This window comes from Epinephelus fuscoguttatus, linkage group LG18, assembly GCF_011397635.1.
Source record: "Epinephelus fuscoguttatus linkage group LG18, E.fuscoguttatus.final_Chr_v1".
Lineage (NCBI taxonomy): Eukaryota > Metazoa > Chordata > Actinopteri > Perciformes > Serranidae > Epinephelus > Epinephelus fuscoguttatus.
The window spans coordinates 17267545-17290486 of NC_064769.1; the positions used below are offsets into that span (position 1 = coordinate 17267545).

The 22942-nt window shown below is 40.4% G+C and overlaps 1 protein-coding gene across 5 annotated transcripts in view; it reads right to left on the reverse strand.

The window, feature by feature from the left end:
* rgs3a (regulator of G protein signaling 3a) overlaps positions 1-22942 on the reverse strand; it is a 194823-nt gene that overhangs the window by 24357 nt on the left and 147524 nt on the right. For all 5 annotated transcript variants that reach the window (XM_049604582.1, XM_049604583.1, XM_049604586.1 and 2 more), the window contains one exon: positions 20654-21637. In XM_049604582.1, coding sequence (XP_049460539.1) covers positions 20654-21637 — 984 coding nt within the window. The remainder of the gene's footprint in view (positions 1-20653; positions 21638-22942) is intronic.

Sequence of the window (22942 nt, forward strand, 5' to 3'; positions counted from 1 at the left end):
ACTGTCTGTTTTTGTCTCAACAAACTGTACATTCCTCAGTTGTACTCTGCACTAACAAACACATTGTAGGAACAATATTCTAAACACAGCTCTGAAACATTCTTCACACGGACTCCAAATCCTCCAACAACCTAAAACCCCAGAGGTGAAGAAATGAATCTTGGCCTTTGTGTATTTAAACTTCTTCTCACCAGTTCAGCCCCTGCTGCTTTTCTTCATCAGACCTCCCTCGGGCTGCTTCCTGTTCCTTCTTTCATTTGAAAACAAATTGACAAGCTGGCGTATGAACAATGTTATGGGGACCCAGACAATCTCCCATTTCGTTTAGCGCAGCTGGATTGGTGCTACATGTTAGACTGTAGTTTCCTGACATTGTGTGGGCTTTACTCCTTTTGCGTGTGTGACTCATACCCATTTTAGACTGACGCAATAACATCATTCAACCTGGCATCATGACCCTGTTCCTGACCTGGGTTAAAGCAGCTCTGGTGCTGCTAAGTTTTAGTGTGAACACAGGTTTCAACAGTAACCACAGGATTACTAGACAGCTACTGACATATTCAAACTGTCTTCCCCTCAGAAAACAGCTGTACCATCTGTGCAAGCAGCTTATTCCAACATATAGTATATTTATATTTATTGTTGGGCGACAACCTGTAGTAGCCATAGTAAGCAAAGGAGGAACATCAGGTGACGTAGAGTAAAGGGCAACAAAAGTCTGCGTACGGTGGAGGTCGGGGCACAGGACTTTCACCTATCAGACTGCTGTTGGTTCCCATGTGAAACCCAAAGTCAAGGTTGACGTATTTTAAGATATATATATGAGTTAATTTGTGCAACGTTCTTAACTTACGTATTTAAAAAACACTTATTTTAGCGCAAAACATGATTCTTCACTAAACCTAAACAAGTAGTTTTGTTGCCTAAACCCGTGGCTTTCAAACTATTTGTGCCAAAGATACACCAAAGGGCCAGCCAAAATCTCAAGGCACACCTGTATTAATATCTGTGCGCAATAGCTTCTATAACATGTGTTATCACTCTCATCATGACATAAGACAATAAAAATAAGAAAAAATAAGACAGGTAGCTTTCGTGATAGTGTTTACTGACAGTATTTTTTTTTTCTCCTTTCTTTCTGTGGTAGGTCGTCCAGCTGATGCTTTGTTGTTTGTAATTTGCACTGTGCAATAAAACGATCCATTGTCCCACTCATGGCTCTCTCCTTTTAATTGTTATCATCCCTCACACTTGCTGCCAATCAGGACTTTTGATGTGTCACACACTTATAATTCCCACGGGCGAATGACAAATTCCCTGTGGGGGTTTGTAAATTAAATTAAATCACATTTTATAGCTAGAGTTTGCCTCTATTCGTGTAACAGTCAATTAAAAATTCATTCATAGTTTTTTGTATAGGCCCAGTTGAATATTGCAATAATAATGTGTGGTCATCACAAAATCCCACGGCACACCTGGATTGGCGTCACAGCACACCAGTGTACTGCGGTACTCCATTTGAGAAACACTGGTCTAAACCTAAACAACTAAAACTGTGATCATTTCACATTAACCACATGTTTGAAACGGCAACTTTCACAATGTGAGCACATGCACCTGTCGCTGGTACCTTTCAGCAGTCATATATATCATTTTGGAAGTAATTGGCAAAGGAACTGTTTTGTCATTTTGGTATGAGGACGTGTTGGATATATTACACTGGCCTGTTACAGCCTTCTCAACAATACATTCTGCTCATCTTAGCCTCAGTAGATTTGCATGTTGCTGGATGCTGGTGGTTGCATTTATTTTTCATAAGGTGGCTAATTAAAGAAAAAAAAATCCTGTAAATTTTTACAAACTTTCTCACTGTTACGTTGGATTTCAATTAAACATCATATCGGTTAATGTACTACCCAAGTGAGACGTTATATACTTATACAAGGTCTGGGGTTAAGTGTGATTTAAACATTATGTTCATAATTTGTGAAGCTAATATCTGTAAGAAAACAGAGAAAAAAGGTTGGTCAAGGCTCCTCTGTGTGCATCTACTTGCACTTTCTACTATTAAAGACAGGAAATAGAGCGCACTGCAGGCTTAATCAAAGTCGTGTGTTTATCAGGATGTGGAACCAATAAAATGCACAAATAGAGGAAGACATTATTCCCATGATTGTCTCCATGTGGTTTTCCGAACCAGACCGCACTATTTTAATTCAGTGGATGCATCTGCTATTTGGTATGCAGGAAACGTGGGTCAGTGTATTTGGGTGTCAAAATCCCTACTTGCACATTCAGATGTAGTCACAAGAGCTGTGAATCATTTATTTCTATTTCTGATTTTTTGATATAATTTAATTCCTGCTTTTTTTCTCCTTACCTAGAATATTACCATTCTGTTGTCATCAGCCTCCCTCTTTATCTTCAGTATTCTGAAGATGAATAGACAACAGTGGGTAAGTTTGGCACAGGATGAAATGTGACAGGCAGTTATTACTCGCTGTTTTGTGTGTGAGTATGAGGCTCATGTTAACAACTAATTAGGCTGCAGCATCCACCAAAGCAGATTGCTTTACATGAAAACTAAAGAAAGTGAATTAGTTTTAGGTCCGTGTTTAACGCCTCTCAGAGGATGAAATCTGTGCTAGCAGCTATGAACATTTAATGAGCTTTCTTCACCTAATAATTTACTCTTATCTGCTCCATGATTCAGGAGAGCTGCAGAGTTGGCTTAACGTGTATTGGAGCTCCTAACGGGTAAAACACTTCTTGCAATTAACGTATAGTTTATGCTCAAAACAGCAGCAAGGAAATACAGCTGCAGCAGTAATGATTTGGGACAGAACACCTGTGACTGCATTTATTCTACCTCCTTTCACTTCACAAAAAAAGCTTAAACACATATTGTAGCCACATTGTCGGTGTTGCACATGAAGCAGAGATGTGTCGTAGCCATGAGAGCAGAGCAATAACAGAGCTGGAGCATCTCCTAAAATAAACAATAGGCATCCTGGCTATGAAAGGTGTGTATCAAAATCAAATTGTGTATAAATATAATTCATTTCTGTTTAGATTAGCCTGTTTGCCTTTTGAATGTGCTGACTGCACACTGTAACTACAGAGGGAAATTACAATGTATAACGTGAATAAAGGCACGAAATGCGAATATTTTACATCAAAACTATTCATAGTGGTAGTGATGAAAATTCACAAGAGCTGTCACAGGTCCGAATACTGTTGTGACATTGTGACGTGATATCTGCTCCAGACAACATGATTACCTGATGCTTTTTATTCATGATACAAAAGCTCCAAACAATTGACCTTGTCCTCAAAAACAAATCACTTTTTGCCACTTTATAATTTGCATTTCAACTGAAAATACTCATGACAAAAACAAGTGGAAAAAAACATGAAAAAAACCCCAAGTGTATAAAGGCTTTCATTCTCAAGCTGCACTCTGAGGTGCAAATATATTGAGTCCCAGTTTTACCTGAATACAGGCCCTGGGAGAATATGATCCCTAAGTCAGAAAACACATGGTTCCAGAAATTAGAAATTTTATCGTGCAATTATAAAATTCTATTAAAGTTATGTTCTAGTTCCTCTATCTGGGCAAAAACATGCCTAATTTTAATTTACTTGCAAAAATGTAATTCTGCCAGCTGTTTCTACATTGGAGGTGAATAGCAAAGCATTTCCATAATCAATGTGAGTAAACAAAGCAAATAACTGGACACAGCTTGCTTGTTTGATGATAATCTTTGCCTCGATAAGTGTCTGTACTTCCTTGTAGATCTTGGCCAGCGAGTTGAAAGAAAATAAGAAAAGGGAGACAAAAAACAGAAGACTGGGTTCTCTCTCTCCGAAGGGCACTGACGGAACAATGGAGCCTTTATAAGAGCCAGAAAATACAACGAGATAGAGAGGGGGAAAAAAAAGATTTAATAAAGGCCCAAACTGATGTTTAAACAAAGAAACGTGGGAGAGAAATCAGAAAACCAAATGCTGAACTCAGTGGGGGAGTTAAATGATTATCGAGCGATCAAATCCATATATGAAGCTGATGTCTACTGAAGTTTTCATGATGTTAAAGTTCTCAAACTGTATTCATAAAGATACAGAATAAGATTTTATATCTACATATATATTCAGTATTTTTTTAAACCCTTTTCTGCACAGTTAAAAGCCTTGGGAAAACTCCTGTGATGTGTTTTGCCACCATAATTGTCTTTGATGTGTAATTACATAACTGCTTTTTTTGCCACGTTTTGTTATGTTTTAATTTTCATTGTTTCAGTTCATATCACAGGAAATATTGTTCCAACTTCCTTTGCAAATAAAAGGAAATTTTGGAGTTAAACAAACTTGTGGTTGTAGCTGGAAGTATGATTGTGTATGTGTGTGTGTGTGTGTGTGTGTGTGTGTGTGTGTGTGTGTTTCTGTGAGAGCGTGTGAGCTTGTGTAGTTGGTTGGCAGCTGCCAACACACACTCACACACAAAATACACACATACAGTACAATGGCAAAACCACAATATTCAGTAATATCTGAAAATAAACTCAGTGACCCACAGACAGGATACTGACTCATTCCTACTCAAACTACATAATGAAAGCAGATACAAAAGGTACACTGTTTGCATGTTTGTGTGTGTGTGTGAGATTTCAACAGGAGGAGAGAGAGAGAGCAGTGTGTGTGTTTTGTACTCTCCTCTGCCTCCTGTTATTCAGCACCGCTCAGGAGATGGCTGCTTCCTGCGTAAGTACTTCCCATGTCACAGGATGTTAATGAACAATGCTCTCGTGCTGCGTCACGTCTCTGAGCTGCTCTGAAAAGGTGTCAGGTTACTCAGGCCTGGAACTGGTGCTATCTATTAAAATGTTATTGACATTTTCTGACCAGTGGATGACCTTTCTGCCTGGAATTTTAATGGCCGCAGTCTCGCAGCTCTTTCCAAAGTTGGCAGTTATGCACAGAGCGACCATCAGGAGCACCAGTGGGCCAATTATTCCCAGTTGGCTGCAGCCACAATGGGACAAATCATGAATATATATGTTCTTAGTATGCTGCATTGTCTGCATACATGAAATCATTTGTTTTCAACAGCTTAAAGCAGCACTTCAACTACAAAATGATAATATGTATATCAATTACTCACCCCATGTTACAATGAAGTCAAGAAGAGAACTTTGTTTTCTGACATGCCTCCATGCTCAACGAGGAATCCAGAAACGGAGAGCGTAAAAATGGGCTGCTTTTAACTCATTTTCACTTAAACTGTACTATTTAAAACATTCCTGTTTAAACAGTCACAGGCACAGACAAGTAGCCCACAGGGACAAGCATGTGAACTTGGATTAAACTGCACCACCTAAGTGAGAGTTTGCAAACTGATGTGTCGTTTTACTGTTGTTTAATGTAGCCCCCTTTTACTCCAATTCATCAAGAATTTTCTCAGTTTTAAGATTCTTAGTTCACCGTGGAGGCATGAGAGAAAAACTATGTTTTCTTCACAAATTTAAATGTAACACGGGGTGAGTAATTGATTTTCAAATGATCATTTTGTAGGTGAAGTATTCCTTTAAAGACAGCTGTGAATGCCAAAGCTGCAATCTGTTGCAGCCAGACTCTGGGGCTTCCTTGGTGGCAGACACTCTCATAGGGCTATTATCAAAGATGAAAGGTTTGTCACTTGCAATGATGCAGTTTCATTAAGAAAACATTAGTGACACATGCTCCTTATATCTCCATCTATCTTGCTACCAGGTTTAACAGCTCAAAAGATAATACAGAATTAGAGCGTGGTTTGTTTTTGTTTTGAAAGATTAGGTTGAGGGTTTCACTGCAGAATCCAACTATCTTAACTCCTGTACTGCGACTATGTCTTATAATAAATCACTATTATAGTGGTCCTGCTGGATTTAATAAGCTTACTAAGTGTGTTTATAATAATGCTGTTGTGATTATGACATGTTCCATCCTCAGAGGTCATGTGGGTGTTTATTTTTATAATGTGCCATTGTTTAATGACAGAATATTATAATAGCATTCCCAATATTCTTATTGTGAATTACAAGGGTGAAGTTATGTTAATGTAGAGAATGGTCTCCTCCTCAGGGTCATTTGCTGCACTGTTTTGAACATCTATGTGAGTGACGTCCATCACATTGTCACACTGTCTTGATGTTGCAACATGGGGTTGGCTGCCGATCCCTCTACAAATTCCACTCCCATTCAGTCCCTGCCGGCAGCTATGCAGCAATATAATTGTAACCTCTACTTGAAGTGTTAAGGTGTTGTGAGGTGTTGGTGCTCCTTAATGGATAATTATTTATTGCGGAGATTCTATTCACAGCCCAAATGAAGAGCCGGTTTCCAGATAAGGAAAACAATTTCTTGGAAAGCAGCATGTTCGGATGAGTTGTATGGCATTCAGGAGGGAGGGGATGAATGCTGCAAATGAGAGTGTGACCATGGCAGCCGGGGAATGATATCGGCCACACACGTGCTCATGTAAAGGTCGTGCTTCACCTCGCAGTGGAAGTAAACAACACATTGCAGTCATGGAATATCTGACTTTACTGCTGGCCTCTATTTGTGGAGTGGCAGATGAGAATAAAGCATCTGCTCCCTCTCTTTCTTTGTGTGAAGCTGGAATCCAATCTATCTACAAGTCTCGCTGAGTGTGTTATATAATGCAAAACCACTAGCCTCAACATTTTTAAAAGGTACATCCTCTTGTATTAGCTTCAATCATGTCATTAAAATGTGCATAAACAAAAAGAAGACTAAAAGCATATCACATAGACCAGTGGTTATGAATTAGGAGCTGCTTTGGTGCTTGTCAAGGTCTTACACAGAGAAACGCATAACTCGGGCCAGCACTAAAAGAAATGATTGTGTCGATTCTGGAAAAACAAAACAGAAAAGAAAACTATACTAAAACCAAAAGTCAAGCTCCTGATGTACTTTTATGTTTTGCGGTTCATCATTTCAGCTGTCTTACAAAAAGAGAGCAAACAGAGCTTGTGTATTATCAGTTGTTGAGTGAACAAAATGTCCCCAACAACCATTAAGGGTTCAATAGTTCATACTGTCAAATACCATAGACTGCACTGAAATCTAATTTAAAGATAATGTACTCAGACTAGAGCCAAAACATGATTTGACATATTTTTACACAGCATGTATGCAAAAATTCTGTCCTTCTATCGCTACTTAAGCCATAAATAGGTAAATTAATTAATGTCATAAATAATGATTCCAGGAAGTAGGCCGCAGCTGCAACCCTTAGATGACTGCCATGTTTTCAAACCAACTAAATGTTTTATTTCAAAGTGCACGTCTTATTCTAACATCAAGCAGTGAACTCTGAATTACCTATCTCTGCCTCCAGGGCTGATTGTTCCCTTGACCCTGTTCCCATCCTGTGAGGACAGCCTGTGTGCTCCCATCATCCCACCAGCATTGTTCACCCTGACTCTTGCCTCCTGGGGAGTGTGAGTGATTATGTGTGTCCTGTTTCTGCATGTGCTGCTACACAATTGCATGTGTCTAAAAGTCTAACCTAACCCTACGTGCTGATGTGGAACGCACAACTGGCAGGCAGATAAAGTACACTGAGTTCTTGTTATTTCATTGTATGTACAATTGTTTTTCCAGAAACAGAACACACGGGGTTTCGGACAAAACGTTGTGTGTCCTACTCACTGAACCAGTTGCAAACAGAGTCCTAAAATGGTAGTGAGCATTTAAGATGCAATTGCGAAAGTAAGACATTGAGAATGCAGATCAGGATTCTGCACATCTGTCTGTGCACTCAAAATGTCTCTCTGTATGTGTCTGTGTATGTGTGATTTCAGCGGTAATACAGCTCCATTAAGGTGGGGGCCACAGTTAACTCAAGTATTTTAATTTGTTTAAGGTAAATTGAATGGTTTGGTCATGGTTAAACTAATCCAGTGGTTCTCAAACTTTTTTTGCAATACTGCACCCTCTGAAATATTTCTTGACCAGCCCTCCAAGCGGGTTCCTGGTTCGAGCCCAGGGTGGGGGAGCCCCTTTGTGTAGAGTTTGCACGTTCTCCCCCCGTGCCGTGGGTTTTCTCTGGGTACTCTGGCTTCCTCCCACAGTGCAAAGACATGCGGGTTAGGGTAATGGGTGACTCTAAATTGGCCATTGGTGTGAATGTGAGTGCGAATGGTTGCCTGTCTTTAAATGTCAGCCTCGTGACAGTCTGGTGGCCTGTCCAGGGTGTACCTTGCCTCTTGTCCAATGTCAGCCGGGATAGGCTCCAGCCTCCCGCAACCAGCACAACAGGATAAGCAGTTATGGAAAATTAATGAATTCAGCACTGCACCATCAGTGTCTGGTTTACTTAACAACAACCTTGTATCTAAAAAACACTTAAGTGCTACATTCCACATGTTTAGAATCAGCCTACATTTTCAAACATATCACATAACCAGTACTCCAAATTACCCCTGGGAGTATGCACATTTCACAAACACTGATCTAATCAAAACTCAATGTAGGATCATTCTTAGTGTGGGCCGGGAACTGAACTTGGATCTTTATAGCTGAAGGCGTTGCAACTCTTCACCCTGACCACAGTGTTCAAGAACATTATTGTGGTTGAAACACTTTCCACTGCACGGTTTCAAGTGTTGCCTGGCTGCTGTGTCTCCTTATCCTCTTAAGGTGGTATTTAATTATTTATTTTAGTACGGAATAAAGTGAAAGTACACTGTCAGATGTCAGCTCAGGTTAACTTTACACAGTATCTGTGAACATTTGCTGTGTAGAGAGTGTGAATTGGTGTTAGTATGAGCGAGTGGGTTTAGTGCATGTGTGTCCGTACATGCATGTGTGTCCGTACATGGGAGAAACCATGTATCAACATTTATGTAACTGATTCCCGATCCAGCCAAAATACTGCTATGACAACGAGCGCTGTAAACACCTCCATCCAAACATAGGCAAGACGCAACTATGAATCAGGGGGCCTTCTGGATCCTCTCTTGGATTATGTGAACGTCAGGAGAGGGCTTTGTTGTCCTGCAACAGCATCCAAACTCCTGTCGCTTCATGACCGAACTGCGTACACTGCAGGGCACCGAGATGGGCAAAGAGCACGAGTCTGCTGAAATAGGTCCAGTTGCTAAGTGCCATGACATCAGGCCATCACGTCTAAAGACAGAAAGACATCATCAAGGCCGTGAACAGCGCTTTAGTAGAAAGGTCGCTGAGGAAATGTTGTTGCCGACAGTAACTGCTGGATATTCCCCTCAACTGGTTACTGTATAATCCTACGTTGCGTGTGATGCGCCTTTCCGTTATTGTATTAGTCATGTTCATTGTCTTTATTTACCCATGTAAACCAAGTGAGACTAACTGAAACAATGCCCTGTCTCTCCCATTTCCACGCTTTGGCAGACTGTATTGTCTTTATGTTATACTGTCCTTCAGCGTGTATATCATTCACAAGAAACAATGCTGTTGCCTTTGTCACTATTTTCCTCAAATGTCAGTACTGTTAGCAAGTGTCATGCATAAAAGCGATCTGTCACCATGAGGACAGAGTTACAAGCACTGAGCCAGAGGCCGCTGTATGCTGACATTCATGTCACGTTTGCCTTTTGCTTTTGTTCCTCTGTTCAAATTGGAAGCAACAAGGATTAAACATTTTTCTTAGAATCAACAAAGCTATTATATCCCTCATGCTCATTGTATTACAGTAATATCAGAGTTAATGGATGGAAACAGCGTGTTCCCACACTCCTTCATGCACAGATCAAAGCACTAACTATACAGGTAGCTCATTAAAAACCCCAGTAATCGCAAGCAACGTATAATCAAGGGGAATGCTAGCTTACCATTTGTGGTGGGGATTTATGAAAGGTTATAAGTCTGAGTGGAGCCTACTGAGTGTTTTAGCAGCACTGCAGAGAAAGAGTGAGGGAGAGAGAATACAGGTATACATGCTGAGATTTGGGCCACGTGGGAGTTTCCCTGGCAAAGAAAGATTAGCGTGGGAAGCTCTGAACTCTCATGAGGTCACAAGGAGTTACTAAGTTCACCAAGTCAAATAAATTCCATTTCAGGAGAAAAATAGCAAAGGTGTATTACTCTGTTTCTGGAAATGATCTGAAATAATCCTGCAGGTGTTCTGACGAGTAACCTATTTGAGCACTTTCAGCTTGAAACCTTTAATTAAGCTAAGGTTAAATGTTTCTTTCAGATGTACAATAAAAAGTTTCATTTGATTTTGATGCCTTTTTCTGTTTCATACAATTTTAAATCAGTTTAATCTAATCTACTTTGAATATAAAATGTACGAACATTAATATAAGACTACAGAAATAAAGCAATCAAAGGATTCCATGGTAGTTATCAACCATTCATCCATCCATAGGCCTCATTTGTGCACACATATTTTGAAAATCTTGGAATTGAAGTGAAAACACATTTAACTTCATCCTTTTGGCAGGGCAGAATAAAATGCAATAAACAGATGTTAAGAATTTATATAATAGGAATAAGTCATTTTTTCAACAGTCAAAGTCACAATAAAATGTCTCTATCAGGACCGCTTCCCAGAAGACTCTTATTTGTTATCACAGTTGCTCAACTGGCAATAAATTTTCCCCTTCCTGTCAGCGTGGTTGGCTATCTACGAAGCCAGAATATCAAATGTACTTTTCTCACTCTGTCAGAAGACACCATGCCAGAAAGATGTGTATATTCAGTAAACAGGATGCAAACAAACAAAAAAAACTATCTTGAACAGCGGCCCATTGATAGCTTAGCAACTATAACTAGACACAACAGGAATGTGAAGATTTGGATTTCACCACATGCAAGTGTTGTGCATGAGTAACAGTGTAAGTGAGAGCTTGAGTAACAGTGATACTCTGTTTCTATAGAGTTTGGAGGGTTGCATCTTTTTTTGAGTCTCTCCAAAGCCAGGAAAAAGGAAGAAGTGTAAGAACTGGACAGAACAGTGTGTCTTTCTGCTCCAATGTGAGTTGTGACTTACTGTTTTTTTACAAAGCCAAATAAACTAAATTATTTTGTTGTATTGCAGATTTTGTTTCAGGACTGTGTGGAGGGTGGTCCTGGATGCTATTCAGTAATCAGTGTTTATGCTAAGCTGCTCTGTCCTGGTCTTTATTTGTAACTGCAGCCAAAACTCATTAACAGTAAGTCCTCAACCTCAAAGCTGTTTCTCTTTTAAAGGTGAAACATTTATTCATTCATTCATTCATCTTCTAACCGCTTCATCCTCTTGAGGGTCGCTAGGGGGCTGGAGCCTATCCCAGCTGACATCGGGCGAGAGACAGGGTACACCCTGGACAGGTCGCCAGACTATCACAGGGCTGACACATAGAGACAAACAACCATTCACACCTATGGACAATTTAGAGTTATCAATTAACCTAGTCCCCAATCTGCATGTCTTTGGACTGTGGGAGGAAGCCAGAGTGCCCGGAGAGAACCCACGCTGACACGGGGAGAACATGCAAACTCTGCACAGAAGGGCTCCCACACCCGGGATCAAACCGGCAACCCTCTTGCTGTGAGGCGACAGTGCTAACCACCACATCACCGTGCCGCCCTAAAGGTGAAACAATAAATTTAAATCAAACCCATGAGCTCCTTGCTCCAAGTATGTACATTTTTAGTAAGCATGCTATTTTAGAGCAATTAGTGTAACATTTTTATTTAATAGAACTATAGTAAAAGACCGGGGCGCACAAGCTCTTTCCTGCAATGCAAGAATGATGCTACTCCTTTATTTCCATGGCATTTTGCCTGGTAAACTTTCAGCAAGTCAGCTTCCCCACTTCCCCACCAACTGCAGTTTTTCTCAATTGCTGAGACACACGTAATGAAACTGGGATCCATTTGATATTCATCATCACCCTCTCAGCACAGCAGAAGTTATCTTTTACAAATGTCTTAACACTTTGATCATTGGTTTCACCCATTTTCACACCCTTTCTCAAAACAATAAACACAGAAAGACCCAAAACTGTATTGGATTAACTGTGCTGCACATCTCCTCAACAAGCAATCGGTCCTCATCCACCTATAAAAGATGCCACCTCTGTGTAAGCATGGATCAAAGGGACAAAAGGCACACAAGTGGAGGAAGAGGCCATGGCACAGGGCCCGAGTATTCAGCATTCCAATAAGTGCTGGAATCAATGCTGGATTCAAGACTAGGTCAAACCTCATACATGGCTGCTGCGTACAAGAATAACATGGAAAAATCTGACTCTGAATCTCTGAATCTGAGGTTCTGACCTAGTCTTGAATCCAGCATTGATTCCAGCATGTGCCATGGCCTCTTTCTCTACTTACGTGCCTTTGGTCTCTTTGATCCAGTCTTGCAAATAGCAACACAGAGGTGGCATATTTTATAGCTGGATGAAAAATCTGACCCAGTCCAATTAAAAAATGTGTTTCTAAGTATTTGTAGTATCTGTAGTGTGTAATGTGTATGCCATTATTTATTGGTCCTTCAGTGAAGAAAAAAGCAGCACAAAAGCTGTAACATAACAAATTTCCCACTTTGTCTGGTCTAGGTCGTAAATCTAAATTTGGACAATCAGCTTTTTCCATAAGGGGCTGTCAACTCTGTAACACATCACAAACTGAAATCATAATGATTACAGATTAAAAATCCTTCACAACAAAGGTCAAGTGCTGGCTAAAAGCAAACCAGAGCTGTAGCCACTCTAACCTGAATGCGCTCAAACCTTTAAGGGCTGTTAGTGTAAGTGTTCTTATGTATTGTGGTATGTGTACTTTAGTATATGTACTGTGGTGTGTGTATTGACGTGTGTGAATTGTGGTTTGTGCATTTTATTGTGCCTTCTATGTTTAAAGTGTATTGTGGTTGTATGATGTTTTAACTTGAATATTTTCAATAACATTTTTGGTCTACATGTAAAAGCCCAGCTAAGGACAAGAGTTGAAAATTAGCAAATAGCTATAAACTCCCTGTGCAACACATCAGTCCCATGCTTTGTATTGGAAGTATGTTAAATTGCATCATCCCTATCAAATTAACTGAAATAGGTGCTTACTGTAGGTCTGACATGTCAAGGACCATTGATGGGTATGTAAGGACCCACACATGAGAATAAAATGATGACAGTATTTCAACAGGACATCTCAAAAAGTGCAGATGCAGGGTGCAGTAGGGTTTGTTCTCTCTGTTTAAATCATCTTCAGAGAGAAGAATACAACGCATACGGTGATATGCTTCCTGCCTTTTTGGAACGTAAGTTTCAACACATGGCACAGGCATTCAGCACAAATTAATGTTGAAGCAGTTCATACTGACAGCTGTATTTTGTTGTCCACTGTGTAATGACTGATTGAATGAATACATTATTTTGACAGCAAGTTGTGTTGATTGATGGAAATATTTGCTTCTGTTGCATGTCTTTTTATTTTTTTGTGAGTGTTTGAGCATTTTGCAAACAAAATGTGTTATTTTGGCCACACACTTTCAGTTTAGGCCTGTGTGTGAACTGTTTTGAAAATGTAACTTTTGAAGTGACAAGTGTGTTCAACCAGTTAAGACAAATGTAATGGTGTAAGCTAACAAGCTAACTGGCTACTAGCAGCTAACTATCTACAGTTGACAAAATCTGCTGGCTGCCATTGATATGTTAGCCAATAAACATGGTGTGAGCAAGAAATAAAAAGCCTGCTTTTATTGGCATCTGTGTTAAACTCCTTGTAAACTGCCTGTGTGCCGTGCTAGATTTGAAGGCTTGACAGACGCGGCAACATTAACTAAGTAAGGCGAGCCTTAGCAAAGGTTGCAATTTCTTTGATTTATCTCACAATGCCTATATGCAATAAGTGCAGCGGGCATGTGTGTGTGTATGAAGTACCATTACTTCTTATAGCCTAATGTGTCAAGACTGTTAAAGCCCGGGCTGTAAATAATAAGACTGGAAAGTGTTGGGTAGAATAATGGAAAGAGACTGTGAAAGGATAATTTGGTTGTGTAATGTATATTAGTTACATCTGAGAACAGAATATGCAGAAGGACTCTCTCACATGTATCGTCCATGATGAAAATGTGTTTATTTCTCTACTGCACAGATGGTCCTTTCTGTCTCATGCTTCTACTTCCTTTTGAGGCAATCACACATACATTATATTGCCTCCTATAACACGGGTGCATGCTTGCAAGTATAGTCATTAAAATTTTATTATGAACTTTGACGTAAAACACCATCAACTGAAAAACATGACATTCAGTTCCTTTGCATTTTTGTCAACAGATACTTGAGTGACTAGACACGTTGTTGACTGTCCTGGAGGCCTGTTCAGTTTGCTCAGTAAATATTTACACATTACTCATTTAGCATTTCACTGGACATATTCAGCCTGGCTGCATCTCACATGGATTTCGACCCTTGAGACCTTTTGTCCTTTGCAGGCCATTCACTGCAATGCCAGATAAAGGAAAACTCTCTTGTTTACCTACAATACTACCCATTCAGTGTGTCACAATGCTGTTGAAGAATACGTGCTGATCGTGATGTCAGCCTTGGCCTGAAAATCACCTGTGGAATCGACTTTGTCTCATATTTGGACAAAACAACACTTGAAAGGATGCTTATGGTGCTTTTCAGTCGTTTCCACAAACCACTTATACGGTTCATTAAAACATAAAAACATACTATTATTAGCTCTGGTCATGCGTGCTGACCCATGTGAGGGACGTGTCATAGTCTTGATATCAACAACTGTGTTCTCTCATACTATAACCTTTAGGTTAGGTAAAGACAAGGAACATGCACATTAGCGCCTGGGGAATTACGAGAAGTCAGCGCTAATAGCTTTGTCTTGGAGGCCTGTCTGAGAGCACAAACATGTATCTGAGGTACTTGAAGACTACACCATGTTTACTAATAGTTTGCTACGTTGGCCTAAAATAGCACATTTAGGTTCCTGTAACTGTTTATCCTGTTATCCAGGAAATTGAAGACACATTAAACTCTGACGATACAATAGTACAAACATGTTCTAAATATATTTTTGTGTACTTTACCCTACGTATATATCTGCTACTCTAAAAGGTACCTTTATAAGGTAAAACACCTTATTGTATTGCTATGTTGGCTGTCTCATTGGAGTCTATTTTAGTGCATATTTACTTTTTTCTTTTACAGCAACAGTCTGAAAGGTCAGTCCAAACCAAATTCTTGTGCACATATGACAACATACTGTGCTCTTTATTTTCGAATTCTTCCATGTTTCCAAATCGATTTGCTATTTTGGATTTAGCCCTGAGGACAAAGGTGAGTCAGACAGATTAGACGAGGCTGGGTGTCCTGTTTGCCTAGTGTTAGATGACCCTGTAGTGTTCAGCGGATAACACAACATGCTGTGTTTTCTGCCTACATCGTTCATTTTGATTTTCACTGTTTCACTCTTGTTTTATGACCAGGCTAATGTTGCAATGTTTAATTTACTTTAGAACATTAATTGAGTTGGGCAGTAGCCTACAGGTTTGCTTCAGACAGAAATGATAGATGGGCTGATTGTGCGCATGGTGCACCAGCGTTAAATGGAAAGTGCCTGCTTGAGTGTTGAATTTTGAATGTTGCTCAATCAAAACAAGAGACTTCATCTACCTCTTGTTGCCACTGTTAAATATAAAAACCTTATTAATGAGTTATTGTGAACCACTGCTTTACATCTATATTGTGTCATAAAAAAGACAGAGGAGTGATGATGTAAAAATGATAAAGGAGAGAAGCAAATGTACCTCGGTCTGATTAATAGTTCTGTTTCATTTTGTTCCCTTTGTAAAGGGCATCGGTCTGTTCATAACAAAAGACTCCTCTACTTGAGAATTGCAAATCAGGTCTGTAGTAATCAGAGGTCAGTACTTAATGTGTTACACGTAACCCACATGAGTAAATAAAGTATTATTTTAAGAAGTTAGGACTTTTTATGTTCCTTTCCAGAGTATATTTTCTAGCCAGTAATCTACTTTTAATCTGCTACATTTGCCATTTATTCCTCTGTTACAACTACTCTGCTCTAAATACAGATATAGAATGTAGGGGTGAGAGCACGCAAGGAGCACCACTACTGCATATGTCAAGGTATCAGCTGCCTGGAAAACAAAGAAGCACCATCTGTGTTTTGACCACAATATGATGAAAGTGTAAAACCCAAAACCCAAGAGGTAGCTTCCAGCGACGACCCCTGGCCACATCTGGCCACACCTTTTATACTGAAATCTAAAAAACAATATCATAACTTATACTTTGAGCAATCTATAAACTTTTACTGTATAGTGGTAATGTTGGTCACCTGGCTGGAAGTTTTGCAACCATTCTAATTCACCCTGTAGGTGTCCATTGCATCATACCAACTTTATTTATGTTTCTGAGTGTGTGTAGTTGTGTGTGTTTGCATGCACTGGCAGGATGACCCATTAGCACACCTGTTTTCAAGTATGAATGCATGCTAACCTATTTTCATTTTTTTACTATACACCCCTGTATATCCTTGACACAGCACTGGAATGTAAGCCATCACACAGCCACCAGTAAACACATTAAAATTGTTTCCCCCCCAGCGTCTGAAACGACAGCCGATATTTATCCAGATTTCAAACAAACATTAGGACCCCATAAACAAAATGTTTGGTCTGCTTGAGCCAAAATGGGTCAGATCCCACACGTGTCTGTTGCAGCAACGTCTGTGTGGACGTAATGCGTTCACAAACTAAAACAAGATGATGGATAGTGTGGTGTCTGGGAAGAGAGGGAGGATTTGAGGGTTTAGACAGCGAGATGAGAGTTCTATTAAACGGTCTGATTGGAAAAAACATGCAGTGGTTTAGGCTTATATGGCTATTTACTGCACGCCTCTCAACGCCTCGCAATGGAAATTGGGAATTGGAACTGGAAATTTCAGTCTCTGCAGTTCCATTGAGGCTACAAACTGTAAAACAGATCAGTGGATTTTTTTAATTACTCCTGGACTTTCATTTCTTTAAATTTCCATTTTTGTTGTTTTATTAGCGAAATGTTTTAATGGTGCTTTTATGCTCCCTGTAAAAACAAAACATTCTTTGTTGACCTTTGTAATCCAGGCATAGCTCTCACAGCTTTTTTTCCTTTCCTTTAATCAATGATGGTCTCTATATTTGGCAATGTAATTTAGAAGAGCTTTTACATACACCATTAAAAACAGATTTGAAACCATCCTCTACGAGGAGGCAAATGATGTTCTATTGAATGTCAGTGCAGTGCTCTGGGTTTGTTCAGCAACTGTAGAAAGAAATTGTCAGCATCGGTAGCTGGGTCTTATCAAATTTGAATAACAGAAAGGTTCCTATGTATATCTCTATTTTTTCCCATCTTTTAAAGTAGTTATTGTCAAATGTATTTTTGTGATAAACCTATTATTAAAACACACTGAATATTAACACTGATATGACAGATAGAGTCGTGCAAAATGTAGACACATCATACTTATTTTTGTCATTCTACTGTGTGTTTTACAAGTGATCCTTTTTAAAAAATAATAATCTTTACCTCACATTTGGTTCAGGAATCACTTCATGACTTTGTTTTAAAAAGTGACACATAAACCAGATTTGATTTAGCAGGTCGGTTACAGGAATGACACAGTTTGCTTAAGCGGTAGTCAAGAAAGATCTTTTAGTCAAACAAACTTGACATTATTTCTCTAGACCTGCTCTCTGTCTGTCTCTGGCTCTCCATGCATTGATGATGGGCCACTAAAGACATCAAGTGAGAAGAAAAGGTGCAGAGCGGAAAAAAAGACAGGACCAGAGTCGGTGCTTGTTAAAGGGCATGTAAACACTGCCTGGCAGGAGAAAAGAGGGGTGACGGGCAGAAAGAGACAGAGGCGGGGGCTTCACGTTATACAAAAGAGAGCCAGTCTATGCTTTGTCAAACTTCTCTTTCTCTCTATAGTGCACATACACTATATGCACCACACCTAAAAATAACCTTCAGTAAAATCTGATTACTCGATTCGGTTAGTCACTGGGTCCAAATTATTAATTGCACACAATTCAAAAGAGTGCCAAATACTTAAAAAAAACATGTATAACATGTATAACAAATATTGTTAATTCAGGCTGTTCTCATGCACTGTTCATACGTATACCTATGAAAAGTAATGCACCGTGTGTAAAGTCCACATTAAGACACAGGTTGGGGTGATAGATCGGTCAAACAACACAGGACTTTCACTCAAGACACTGGTGTGTTTGTGTCCTATGTGAAACTGAGTGAACTTTGCGTTTATTTAAGGTGCGTTGTCTAACAGTATACTAACAGGGAATCTAAGGCTTTGTGTTGTCCATATAAAATAATCTTTCAATTATGACTGGATAAAATGTATGATAATGTAAACACTCACATCATGCACATTAGCCTTTACTTCTCCAGACTTTTATGATAATTGCTTCTTTTCATATTTTTATTTTAATACTGAAAATAAACACTAACAAGCTTTAAAAACTTTGAGGATGTTATCAAATAAAAGCAGAGGTTAGACACCCACACATACGCATTCACACAAACACACATACTCATAGTCTGCACCTGGAGATGTCACAAGATTTATGAATGAGGGGGGGTTGATAGATCATTTTAAATAATGGAAACACAAGCCTCAAAGGAACTGTGTCTATGACGCCAATAGGTAGTAAAATTACCCTTGAATCTGCCAAGACCAATAGGCTCCAGCCCTGTCTGCTGCATTCCTCCTCCGCACAGCTCACACACACTGCCATTTAAGGCTACCAAGCATGCTGACAGACTTGTGGAAGGAGAGGGAGATAAAACGGAGCAGTGCTTCTGATATTCAACAATGACAGAGTGAGCACTTGATCACCTCTGGCATTTGTGTATCTTTAAGTCGATGGGTTGTCTGTGAAGCTCTGATATCACTGTCATTTTCTATTTTCTCCCCATTTTTCTGCACTCTTCTTTCAGGAGCAGTCATTTGCCAAATGCACACTGATGTCATAGGTGTGCAGGTGTGCAGTTCAAACTACTATAAATAGTGCTGTTGGGAGAAATCAGTGCAGAGATCAAGTATGACCTGTCTGTGTTCCAGTTAAAGTGTAATAATTCTTGAGAAATTATAAAACACATTCAATCATAGTTAACAGGAAAGTGAGACACACTGAGATTTGGTAATCACTGGTCATTATTCAACCTTGGCAAAAGTGAGGTGAGAAAATATATGATGCACACTTATCTGGGCTAACAGGTTGTGATGCATGCTTCCCTCTGTTGGACAACTAGAACAACTGTTACCTGCTCTTAAATGAAGAGCTCGCTGCACAAAGCTTATTCAAACAGGAGTTGAAAAGTAATGATTTGCAACAGCTTATCTTGTGTGTGAGTACATGAATAAACTTTTACGTTAAGATGGACAACACAGCCATCAAGTGCTTTAAATACAGTAGAGGCTACATTTCAACAGTAAACAATGTTAATAATATGCAGAATATACTGCTATTTAAGTCCTGAAAAATTCACAATATCATAATAATTCTTACTAGTATACTAATGGTATGATTTTCTTTTGGTTAATAGTGTCTTTGTTTTGTTTTATGTCATATTTTGGGATGTCTTGTTTATTGTATCAGTATGTAAGAGAGCGTGAACTACAAGATAATTGTGCCTTGTAGTGGAAGCAGTTAGCAGAGCCAGAAGATGCTTATGTTTGCCTTCAGTGAGGCTTTATAATAATGCAAATGAGGCTGAGTGCCTTTTCTTGTGCAGTAAATATTTTAACATCATTAACCTTAATGTTTTGTGACTTGGATGCAGTTCAGTATAATGCAACTCCAGCTGAATAGTTGAAAAGGCAATGCTGTGATTCATTCATTCATTTACTGTCTGTATCTGCTTATCCTGATACAGGGTGATGAGCAGATGACATTGGGCAGAGGCGGGTTAAACCCCGGACTGATAACCAGACTATTACAGGGCTGACACATAGAGACAGACAACCATTCATGCTCACATTCACACCTAGAGTCGCCAATTAATCTAACCTGCATGTCTTTGGACTGTGGGAGGCAGTTGGAGAGGACCCACGCTAACACTGTGAGAACATGCACCTTCTTGCTGTGAGGCAACAGTGCTAACACTGCACCACCGAGCCGCCCCCCACTGCCCCGCAATTCCGTAAGAAGACTGATGAATATTTTTAGACGTTGTGGTATAAATAGTACTGTAAATTGAGGCACAAGAGGATCCTGGTTTACAGCTGAAGTAGTAATACACTGCTCATAAGACAGGAACACTCTTATGACTGCAGGACTCTTGTGTACTTGCTCTGTTGTACCACTTGATGTCACCCTTTTTACAGAAACCAGTGAACTGAAACTTTGAGCTGAGCTGATCACTCTAACACTGCTGATTCAATAGTTAGGAAATACATGGGCAGGACATTTAACTCAGTATGTGAGGTAAGACGAAAGCCTGAAATACTCACTATTAAAGAAATCCCAGTATTGGTGTGTGTGTGTGTTTTATTATCTGTATTTATATATCTTTATTCCTGCATGACTCAGTATACAGTATTATTTCAGTGTGACGCTGCTTACCTTCCTCCCAGCGAACAGCATACACAGCTGGTGCATGGAGCCTCCATTCTTCGTCAGCTCTTTCTTCAGGGTTTTGGGTGATGGGAGTGTCCAGCCGCCCTTGTGGTGCCCTCCTGCCGCCTCCAGGCAGTTGATGGCGTTGTCGGAGGTGAAACAAGGCGTGCGGGGGTCTTGCAGGAGGCTCCCCTCACTGTGGGTGCGCCTGCGGAGGGAGTTCTGCACACTGAGCCCCCCTCCTCCATGCTTCTCACAGGTGGCACCCTCCACCATGCTGCGGCGCTTGCTGTCGCTGCGCTGCAGGTACGCATCATCACTGTCGTCTTCATCGTCCTCTTCCTCAGACTCCTCGTCTTCATCTTCATCGTACTCTTCCTCATCAGTGTTGGGTGAGGAGAGGGCATCTGCGCTAAACGAGCGATCAAGGCGCAGCTCAGGGATGACAAATGAGGACGAGGAAGACGAGGGTGGAGCATTGGTGTCAGGTGGCTCCGAGGCATTGTCCTCATCTGTGTTTGACACCACCAGGTTCAAGTTGCCTTCCTCTTCATTCCTCTCTCCCTCTTCTTCTCCTTCTTGTTCTTCTTTCTCTTCCCCTTCACTTCCTGCACTCTTTCTGCTGGCCCCATCCTCCTCCTCTTCCTCTTTCCGGCTCTCCAAAGTATTCACCTCTCTCCAGAGCTCCATCTCATTCCCCTCCATACTCTTCCAATCCTCGCCCTCAGTGGAAGGAGGTGGTGTGGGAGGTACCTTGTGTCGCTCCTCAGATCCCATCAGACCCCCAAGAGGCATGTAGATCTCATCCAAAGGGGTGAGAGGCTCTGAGGGGTGAGGGCTGCCCAGGGTTGGGGGCTCTGAGGGACTGGAGGGATACAGGCTGCTTTCCTCACCTTCCGAGTTGCGGGGGGGCAGGTGGAGACACACACCTCCTCGATCTCCTACTCCGCCCAGCTCACAGGAAGGGGAATCAACCTTAGGCTCCAACATCTAGAAGAGGGGACAGAGTAACACAGGAGGGGGGAACAGTTAGTTAAAACAGTTTGGACAATTAATGCACTGTCTACATATGTAAATCTGACAAGTACAGCTCAGCATGATTATCATTTTCTTCACTGCCTCTTATCACAGCTGTTTCATCTGCGGTCATTGAATATGGTTTTGAAATATCTCTGTCAAGCTAGATGTTGGTATGAGCGAGCTGTACTGCCAGGATCAGACGAGATGATATTTAAGTCTGTTGTTAGATTAAGTGATGACAGCACACAATCTTTCATGGCCTGTGAGCTCGGACTGGAGGGGCCAGAGCTGGACTTCCTGGATCCGGAATGTCTACAACCATGGCATCATGTAGCACGCCATGCATGTTGAACTAGCTGAATGACAGGTTAAAAATTATGACATGCTGGTCTTTCCATCAGGCCCTAATGAGGCATTTCAGAGGCATAGTAAGATGTATTTTACTACGCAGTATAACACAACTATATTTTTGTTCCCAATACTATTTTTCATTCATAAGAAAAAGGCTGTGCTGTTAGAGACCACATTGTGACATCAGTGCCAGATCTTACTGAGATATATTTCTGTTTTGTTGTTATAGCTACTCTACCACACTGAAGCTTGCTGCACTGATTCAGTCAAACTAAAAACAAGCTGAACCTCGGGCAGAAATTGAGGAGATTACTGTTACAAAGTGTTAGCCACCCATCTGTTCACCCACCCATCTCCTCTCTGATATGCTCCTGTCATTTCAAAATGATGTAAAATTCTCTCTAGCCCAAATCACCAAACACATACGAGCCCACTACTGCCTGCAACCACTTCCCAGGGCTTAACACAATATCACACACAAAATACACTGTCTGCCCTCTCCTCTGCCTTTAGTGATCTATCTACAGTGTATTACCTCCTTCCCAAAATGCTGCTTTAACCTCTTGCAGCCCACAGAGTCCTCAGTGGGTGGATCATTACAAATGCATTTTGAGTGGGCCAACAATGTTCAAACCCACAGAATTGTATTTCAAATTTGACTAAAGATCACAAAAGTTGCTCAATATGTAAATCTGACTTACGGAAATATTTAGAAAGTTATGAACAAAACTTTTTTTCCACTCAATATAATGATGCTGCCAACTTAGTTTTCTTTCTTAAAATAAAATAGGCATCATTACAACTAAAAATAGGATTGGGCTTGGCGGCTGTGACTCAGAGGTAAAGTGGTTGTACACTAATGGGAGGATCGGCGGTTCAATCGCTGGTTCACATGTTGAAGTATTCTTGGACAAGATACTGAAC